The sequence below is a fragment of the Rhea americana genome, unplaced genomic scaffold (assembly GCF_003343005.1).
Source record: "Rhea americana isolate MKP2758 unplaced genomic scaffold, rheAme1 scaffold_404, whole genome shotgun sequence".
NCBI lineage: Eukaryota > Metazoa > Chordata > Aves > Rheiformes > Rheidae > Rhea > Rhea americana.
The window spans coordinates 299,612-309,451 of NW_028186540.1; the positions used below are offsets into that span (position 1 = coordinate 299,612).

The 9,840-nt window shown below is 33.4% G+C and overlaps 1 protein-coding gene across 4 annotated transcripts in view; it reads right to left on the minus strand.

The window, feature by feature from the left end:
* The window catches only part of PRDM2 (PR/SET domain 2), a 62,629-nt gene extending 58,601 nt beyond the window's left edge, over positions 1–4,028 (minus strand). For all 4 annotated transcript variants that reach the window (XR_014897001.1, XM_085314474.1, XM_085314473.1 and 1 more), the window contains exon 1: positions 3,953–4,028. Coding sequence is in view for 3 of the 4 variants with exons in the window: in XM_085314474.1 (XP_085170600.1) it covers positions 3,953–3,961 (9 nt within the window). In the remaining variant the exon portion in view is untranslated. The remainder of the gene's footprint in view (positions 1–3,952) is intronic.
* Between the last annotated feature and the right edge of the window lie 5,812 nt (positions 4,029–9,840).

Genomic DNA, 9,840 nt, shown 5'->3' on the forward strand with positions numbered 1-9,840 from the left:
TAAATATCTTTCCAGTACATTACCCCATGACTTCATTAGGACAGCCTCAACCTTATTTTTCACAGTGGATTTTAACTAACAAATCGAACATAGGCTGATGAGGGAGAGCGCTGTTTTGCTCCCTGTCTACAATCAGTACAATATAATTCAAGTTTCAGTTTAACAAAAGCATTCTTTAAATCATAACTAGATAAACAATTAAAAATCTCAAGTCCACAAAATCTGATTTATCACAATTTTGCAAAATAAAATTAAGTAAAATCAGAATCAGTTTAGTAGTAYATACTACACCATACACTTTGATGCATCAGATACATTCCTTAAGAATGTACCTCCCTCAGCTTAAAAAATTCCAAAACTGTTGTCAGTGAGGAAGTTTATTTGCATGTTGTAACAGATAATTAGAACTTAATTTTTCATCTACCTACATAAAACCAAAGTTTAGCAACTACATTCAAAGAACACAGCATTGCAACCCTCTTCAGATCTGCTATCTTAATTTCACAAGTACCAGAAAACTGAAAATGGCCTTGTATACAACACAATGCATTTCACATCTCAAACAAATGTTAACAAGTAACCAAATACTATTTAATAAAATAAACAATTTAGTTCAAAGTAGTGCAATCTCATTTTGTTTGCAATTTAAATATAGTTATTTAAGATTTTCCAAATCAGAATTAGTCCCCAAGGAATGTCTGTCTACCAAATGAAACACTACAAATTCAGTCACTTTCATCAATATTTAACAATCATATTTAAATCAACTTTTCTGTTAAAAAAAAAGATAAGAATAGTGTGCTACAGTTAAATTATGGTTCTATGTAAAGTCTTAATATTTTTCATTCACTCAGTCCTGTTTTTACTCACTCCAATACTGCAACTTTGAATATAAGAGCACTTGAACTTCCTTTTCCTTTCAGACTTGTTACTTTGAAGTTCATCACAAAAATCACACTTTGCATTCAAACTTGCAGAGGTGAAGTGACTTAAAAAACAATGCAAAAGTCACTTGAAGGCTGCAGGGCCTAACCGAAACTTTGTTTGCACGAACTGAGAGTGMAGTTACTTTGACAGTACCTTTCAACATATTTATTTTGCAATTTTGTAATAATTTAACAATTACCAGCAGTTTTGTATACCACCTTCAATAAAATTACACCATTCACAAGTTAGATTCCAATATTACAAGCAATGTATAAACAGAGTAGAAACAGTACCTGCTACAATGAGATGATACAGAGACTGAAGAAAAAAATCATGCCAAATGAGTGTGATGAACAGCAAATATTCAGTTAGTATCATGTTTTGGTGAGGACAGGTTCTTATCATATAAAGGAAAATATAAATGAAAGGATGCCAAGACGAGAAAAGGACATGCCTGAGGTTAGAAGGGTAGCTGTATTGTGAAATGGAGATGAAGAGACTACAGAAGATTGCTAACACAAACAGTTAGCTAGCACAAGACAGGTCAGTCAGAAGCTGAAAGTTCTCTGCTGGTCCAAAACCTTATTTGGCCACTCCTCTTGGCAGCAATTTTAGTATGCGTGCTTGAAGATTAAACATGTTACAAATACCTGAAATCGTTAACAAAAGTGAAAAATTCAGAAAGAAATGGAGGGGGTTTACAAGTACAGCCATAATTTGCTAACTTACKCCTCCACCAGTTTTTAATAACCATGCAATTTTCCAGGTAACCTTGCAACCTTCCTGCTCAATCCTAATGCATTCTGAGACACAGCAGATGTTACCGATGAAATATCCATGTTTTGCCTGCTTTTTTAAATAAATGATTCAGACTATTCTAATCAGTTTAAATATCTAAGCAAGGTTTTTTTTTTAATATTAAGAGAATGTAAGCCATCTCTCCTGAGACAGCAATCTTCCAAGAAACCCAACAACATTAGTTTCAATAAAAACTGCTTTTGTTAAAAACAACAACAACAACAACAACAACTTTTTCTCCTTATTACACGGTGGAGGCCATATGGAAGTATTTATGAAATGATTTTCCTTCACTACTTTCAGAATAACATGGGGTGAACAACAAAACTAAATCTTTTCATGTAAACCAATTAACAAACACTCAGTTAGTTGCATGGTCACTGAAGTCACACCAAAAGCAGAGACAAGCAGAATGGAAGAAATATGAGAAGGCAACAGTTGAAAGATGTTTGACATGAGGCAAAGACATTTCTTATACAGACCTGGCACTACAACTTGTCAGTGAATGAAATGACAAGGGCACTGCAAGAAAAAACACCACAGGGTTGATGCTAAATACACACTTAACATGAATGGTAACTGAACAATAAAAAGCCATCTAAGCTCCAAACACCTTGGAAACTACATGTGAAAGCCACAAATGCCAAGAAAGACTTGAAGCTATTGTAATCATTTCCTGAGCCAGGGTCATCTTGTTATTTAAATGCAAGATGACATACACTATAGTACTGCATAAATAATACTAGCAGTCCGATAAGAATGATGAAGACTTAGACTTAGTTTCACACAGTGGAGAAGTCTTAACTCTAGAAAGAGATCAGTGATGGGGAAGAAAAAGAAAAACCCACACATCTGAGAAGGAAACAGAGCCACTGATAATTACTAAAGATTAAAATCTAGAGCTTTCAGAATTTTAGCAGAGCCCAAAGTTTATGACAACCACCAGTAGAACAGAGTTAATACTCTAGCATGGAGCAATAAGTTGTTTGCTTTATTCTCTTGACTGCATTCAAAACAAACCTTAAAAGTAAAAAGGTTTGAAATCTGCATATAAAAAATTGTGACACTATTCATCTTAGCTATCACAAACCAGACTRCTGATGCTTCAAAGAATGCTAATACAAATGTCAACATGCATACTTTCACAATACTTATGTATTTCAGACTGAGAGAAATCATATTATTATTATTATAATATACATGTATATATTTAAGGTCACTTTTCACTTTAAATTAGAGGAAAAAAGCCACAGGAGACATTCCATCAACCAATTCCACACCACAGCTAGYTGCATTTACTCTTCTACAGCAGTAGTGATAGAAAGCACTTCAGCAAAGTGCTAAYTGCACTATAAGCTAATGATGATCAATTTTGTTGTTCCTAAATGACGTCTGTTTCTGAGTGGTTTTATTGCCCTTATTCTCCAGATATCAATGAAAAAAGGTGTACAAAGTATTTATTTCACTGTGTACTATGGCTGGTTTTGGCTAAGAAAACAAGAAGCTTCTATTCATAGTCAGCTTTTTTAACAAATTAAGAAAAGGTATTCCTGAAGTTTAATACCCTGTGTTCATACTCCCTTGCCTAAAGGGCTTGATTATGTCCTCTAGAAAGAGGAGCATTTTTAAGAACAATTAAGGCTTGTTCTGTATCTTTAATAATACTGCATGAAATACAGAAATGCAAAATAAACTGTACACTTGGCAATGATTAGAACAGCCTCTAGAATATTCAAGATATTGTGTCTATATAGTAGATTACTACATCATAAGAGAAATGCATCTTCCAAGTCTTAACTTGCTTCTAGAGAAATGTTTAGGTTCTAGAAAAGTGAGAAACTTTGTTGAATTAATTTCCATGAGAGGTTCTCTTCACTGCACATACGAATTGGTAAAATAGTGGAGCAGGGGGAAGGAAGTCTTCAATTTTCAAATCATTCTCATAAGCAGCTGAATTATTATCAAAAGTCTTAGAAGAAAATTCTTTTTCTGGACAGGTGTTTTTCTAAGAGGTGTCAGCCACCATATTTTATATGTGACTAAGGGGAATTCACAAAGAAAATGAAATAAATTTCACAAACACAATGTGCAGAGGAGGATTATGGAATTTAATGGAATTGAAGATTTTAAACAACATTTTTAGTGGATGATTTACTTTTCTTATTAAGAATGAACTGTTCTAACATCTAGGCAAAGTATTTTGATAAAGTCTTACATTTAAACTCACCTGGTTCATTTTGAATTCCTGTTGTGTTCTGAAAAGATACACACAACAAAGAAACTCCTTTGATTACATGAGCCCTAAAAAGAAAAACAGACAATTGTAACATGTACCTACCTAAAAATTTACAGTGAATTGAAAGTACACAGACCTGTAGTTTCTCCTCTTAAAAAGGATTTTTCACAAAGCAGCATATTGCTTTACACAAAATCTGCTCCAAGATATAGTTTTCTCATATAGCTCAAATGCACTTGAATAACCTAAAGAGGGATATCTAGCACTAATTCTTCTCTCAGTTTTAAACAAAAATGCAACAGAAATGTACTTGTCTAGGATTGTTTAATTTGTTTTTATAAAAAGGTTAGGTTGTGTGGCATCRAGTAATTTCAGAAAATTTTAGAAGTCAGACTACTTTAACACTCAGTATCAAAGCAGTATGAAAGACAACGAGTGCACTTCTGAATAACAAGATGCATGCAGTTGAGTCCCCACTCTCCACTATTCCTTTTGGGATGTACTATTACAACTTTCTAACCTACCTCAACACATCTGCAAATTTGAATCCATTTCTAGGGATGACACATCCCAAGCATTTGATTTTCAAAAACTCTAACATTCAGCCAACACCAAAAAATACCATAAAAGTAGAGAACGCTCAAGGGCTTTCATTACTATCTATAGTCACTTCTGAGATTGTTAAATGCTACCRTGACAGTAACGAACCTTTGTCTCAAAGCTTCTTATGTGTTAGCACACAGTTGTTTCTCAGATATCTTCCACATACCATTAACTTCCCTCAYCCTTGATACCTTAACTCATTCTCCTCTCAACAAATACAATTTCAACTTCGAATATTTTTACTCAAATGCTTTAGACAAATGGTTCCTGAAATACAATCCATAACTGCCTGTCATCTGCTGAAAGCTGCCCTAGCACATGGAAGGGCAGATTAAATGAAAAGCAAAAGTTGAAATCATTATGAACTTTTGTACTTGAGGTACGGTCTGAATTACAAAGACTAAAAATCAATTCTTTCATTCACTGTCCATTTGGACTATACCTGCACAAAGTCAATTTATAAATGAAATTATATGAATACCAACAGAGACATCAAAACATTTCCCAGTGTGAAAAATAGCTCTTTTTAGTAACACAATTGTCTTGTTTTTCTATACTTGGCTTTAAAATAAAAAAATGATTACTCACGTAAAGAAAATAAAATCAAGAAAGCTCTATATTAACATGATTTTAGAGTACAGGCTGACAAACTCTCCTTGCTGCAGCACATGAGTAAGTGGTTATTGTCTCCAGCTGTTTATTTCCAACTTTTCTCCTCCCTTTCACTGAAGATTATCCATCCCTTAAAGATGACAGTTGAACTATTCATATAATATTTTTCTATCATTGTTCTGGAAAGTGATTTGCAAAACCTACTATGAGAAGTGCAAATGTATTACATTAGGGTAAATGACATTGCAATCTTGCAGTGTAACTGATTTTCAACACTGAGCGCACAAGGAAGATATTTAACCTAGAACTTTAGCTATATAAAGATAAATAAGAAGGGTTTAAAACACTCTTACAGAGGCACGCATACAACAGCATCACTACTCACCACTAAATGGCACATATGAAAGACAACCAGCAAGTATAAGTGATGGTTTGAAGGGATAAATGCGAAAAAAAATTCTGTCAGGCAGAAAATATTTTCCCTCTAAATTGAGCTTTTTTACTTGCATTGCCAAAGAAATAACACAAACTGTTAAAACTTAAAGAGAAGTAAAAAATGTTAAGATTTTCTTACTTTGTTTCATTCTGAGCAGTAAAGAGCTCTTCTCTCTCATATACTAATTCAAAAACATGCTTAGAATTAAGAGTGTTTTCAAAGAATTTTCAGAACCAATCAAAAGTAAGCCTGGTATTTTTAAAAACATTGATTTACATTTATTAAATTTTTGATCAGCTCTGGTTACATCCAAACCATTTGATGATACTTCTAGAAGAGCAAAATATCACAAATCTTAACACATTGCTGTATTTAAGTGTATACACACAGTTTAGACGAATTTCCTAATGGACTGCACTACCCTCTACTGTTTTAGCTATAAGCTACCAGGGGAATCAGTGTGTCATAAAATACAAGTAGACAATAAATTAAGTATAGTAAACCGAAAAGCCGCAATAAGTTTTTATGGAGCTATTAATGTAGAACACATTTTAAAATTTTGTACCTGCAGTTGTGATAAGTTAAACATAAGAGCTCTCTATCTGAAAAATGATTTCAAAGTATTTCTCCATTTTACCTTCCCGCACGTTACCTACTTTGTTAGCAATGAACTCTGCGTGGAAAGAAAGATTAGTTGCACTGAGAAAAAACTGAAAACAATTAAGACTGTAGATAAACTTTTTATACATTCACTAGCTTGCTTCATACCTATATGAAAAATATAAGAACAGGAAGCAAACGTACTTGTAATACTACACTTGTCTAACTTTCAGTGCACAAAGGTCAATGAAAACAGAAAATAAGAATCAGATTCTGCAACTGCTGTGCAAGACTTAGTTCCCCATATGATCAATAACTACCAACAACTTATCTACTCCTTTCATGGCAAACAGAAATAGGCCTTCAACTTCATACATTGCTAATTTTATGTGTAGCTATTAAATCATTTTAAGTTTACCATTAGATTTCCCCCAAAAAGCCTCAAAGAAAGAGATGCTCCATTGATCTGTAATCACACAAATTGCGATATATTAGGTTTAAAGAAGTGAGGACAACATCATTAAAATTATTTTACATTAGCAATAGACCACAACTGCATTAGTACTTTGAAAAAGTCACATCAGCTACACCAAATAAAGGTAACATACTTTTATCTGACCTTTCCACCAAGTTCAACGGAACCACATAGTTGTATCTACCAGTCAAAGACCAGAACAGTCACTTAGTGCTCACTCCCAGCTCTTTACAAAGTCTACCACAATAAACCTTAAAGACCAACTCAAGACTACCTTAATATAAGGTAAATAAAGGTTGTAATGTCAAACATTTTCCATGAAGCACACTCACCAGTACAATAACCTCTGAATTCTTTAGATTAATTTACAGAAAGCATTGCCAAGACATATTTATTTCAAACTACTACCTACTAYTATATTCCACCAGTACAAAATTACTAGGTAGTTTAGCAAGGTATTAAAGCAGTAAGAGAACAAATGCAAGGGAATGATGATTTATTGCATCATATAATCCTGGAGTGTCAAAAGTCCATTTAGAAAGGCAACAAGTTTTATTTATTTAGATGAGACTGTACACAGCATTCTTAGTACTTTCTCATGCTAAAATAGAACACTAAGAAACAAAAAGATAGTTTGACCTTGCTCTGAATTCTACACTTCAGGATTTTTAAATATTCTTTAAATATATAGATACAAACACAGAATTTACCTGGAATGAAGTAAGTAAACAAAAGCAGTAATGTACTACAAAAGCAGCATTACAGATTAACACTACATGACATAGTACTTTTAGCAGACATTCTAGGTTATACTGAACCAACTATATTCTGCTTTTGTAAGTRATATTTATCATCTCCACATGTGTAACGCTTTTTATTTCATAATCAAAAAGCACTTTAAAAAAGAACATTACTGCCAATTCAAAGAAAGGATTGATATTTCTTTGTCTTTTTTTTTAACCTCTCCCCTTGAAAACTGAAAATGAGACATACATAGATTACATCATTGACTCAGTACGAACAAGTTCATAACAAAACCTGGAACAAAACTTAGTCTCAACATTCTACTTTACTAATGAACAGCAGTTTCAACTGGGATATTGCAGGGCTTTGGAGATTGTTTTTTCTTTATTTTGGTTTTTAATTGCAGCACATGAAAAGGTTTGGTTGGGTTTTTTGTTAATATCAGGGGGTTTTTTTGCAATACAATAATGAAATATTCTGTTCACAAATGTTGAATTTATTAGGTGAAACAAAGCATGCAACAATCTTAAATTCATGTTAACCTTCAAAGATTAAAAAAGGTATTTGAAAGATAGAAACAACAAGCACTGTCTATAGGTAGTTAATTGAAAAGGTATTTTCAGTTATCTAAGACCACCAGAAAAAAGAGAAAAATGGAATGCAAAAATGAGACAATGAATTTCTGGACACTAATTAAATCCATTAAAGAAGTCTTTTCTTACTGCCATGTAACCAAATGGTATACTTAAAAAAGGTTTAGACAGATATCCACACTAAGAAATCACCAACACAAAACTAAAACCTATTTTACCCCCTAGTATATAGTTTTCTAGAAAAATCATTTCTTCCTCATTGCAAAGAAAAAAAAAAGGCATAACTGGTCAAGAAAGAGAAAAAAAGTCTCTAAAAACTGTAAATATACAGAATGCCATTCCAATTTTCAGACACAAGTAACTTTTTATATTAAATTATACTTCCAATGATAATTTTAAAATAAAATCTTCTTGGGGAAGTACACTGCTGATTTACTAGCACACAAAATACTGTCTTTTACAACACCGATTCAGCCTCCCTCCTTTTGCCTATATGCATTTTCTACATGGAGGCAGAAATTTTGCTGCTAAGAACATGAGCAGAGAAAAACACATATAAGTGAATAATTATTTAATTTGGGGAGTTGGGTTTAATTATCAAGATCATGCCTACCTTTTGCATGCTAAGAAATTCAACAGGAAATGTATTGCAGTACTTTAAGACTCCCTTGATAATTCATCAAGGCAATGTATACTTCAAAGCATACTTATAACAGTGCAATTAAAGTTGAAATGAACAAATCCAAGATTAAGAGCACTGCAGCGAAACAGGTGTCTTTCCAAAACATTATAATGTACTGTGCCCATTGTTAATGCCAGAGAATTACTATGTTCACACTGAAAGATTGCCAAATATGAAGAATTAGTGCACTAGGGATTGTGTGAAGGCAAGATACTCAAACACGTATTTTACAGGCATATCCAATATAATGATGTACAACACTAAATTTGGGGTTGTTACAGAACAACAAAATTCATGGAACAGTAAATGAGACTAACATATAATACCATTTCACACCCAGAAGAACTAAGATAACCACGCTAACTACAAAGATTGAAGGAAATATGAAAGAAAAAGTACATCCAGCAAAGATGCTCAAGTTCAATACACATGAATTTACAATCTCCAGGTGCTTGTATATCCTTGACGAAAAACAAGCAAGTAGCAGTCTCCAGTCTTCACCAATAAAGCAAGCAACTCATGGACAAAGTACTGCATTATCGCTAAAGCCATAGCATAAGTTTTAATTTTTTTTCTGGTTAAGATGCTCACTGGAAGGTCTTGCAAGGCATACTGCCAGTTAACCATTGTCAGGAGACTACTGATACAGTAAAATATTACATTTGCCATTTCTAGCAATCTCTGAAGTTTTCTGACTTAAATAGACATCTAGCAAGGGACAATATTTAAATCTTGTTTTTATATCCTATCACTTTTTATCCATAAGGATCAAGGCATTTGTATAAAACATTGAAAAGCAGACATCACTGCACTGAGAGATGGACTTCAAGAGCCATTTTAAAGAAAGATCTTAGTTCACCTTGACTTTGTGCTATATCCTCCCTTTCCTTTACGAGCAAGGATTCATGTAGAAAAATAAAATGAGCAGGTTTTGCAAATGTACATAAGTATTTCAGCATCCTCCCATCATCCTCCACACTACTCAGGAAGAAGGTTCTTCTTCCAATCCCCGCATCTGCAGTAAATAGACATCTAGTCAGAAATCTCCAAACACCATATCCATCACAGCATTTGCGTCAAAGATGTATTACCCAACGTGATCATTTTGCCTTTTGATTAAGCTACCTACAGTTT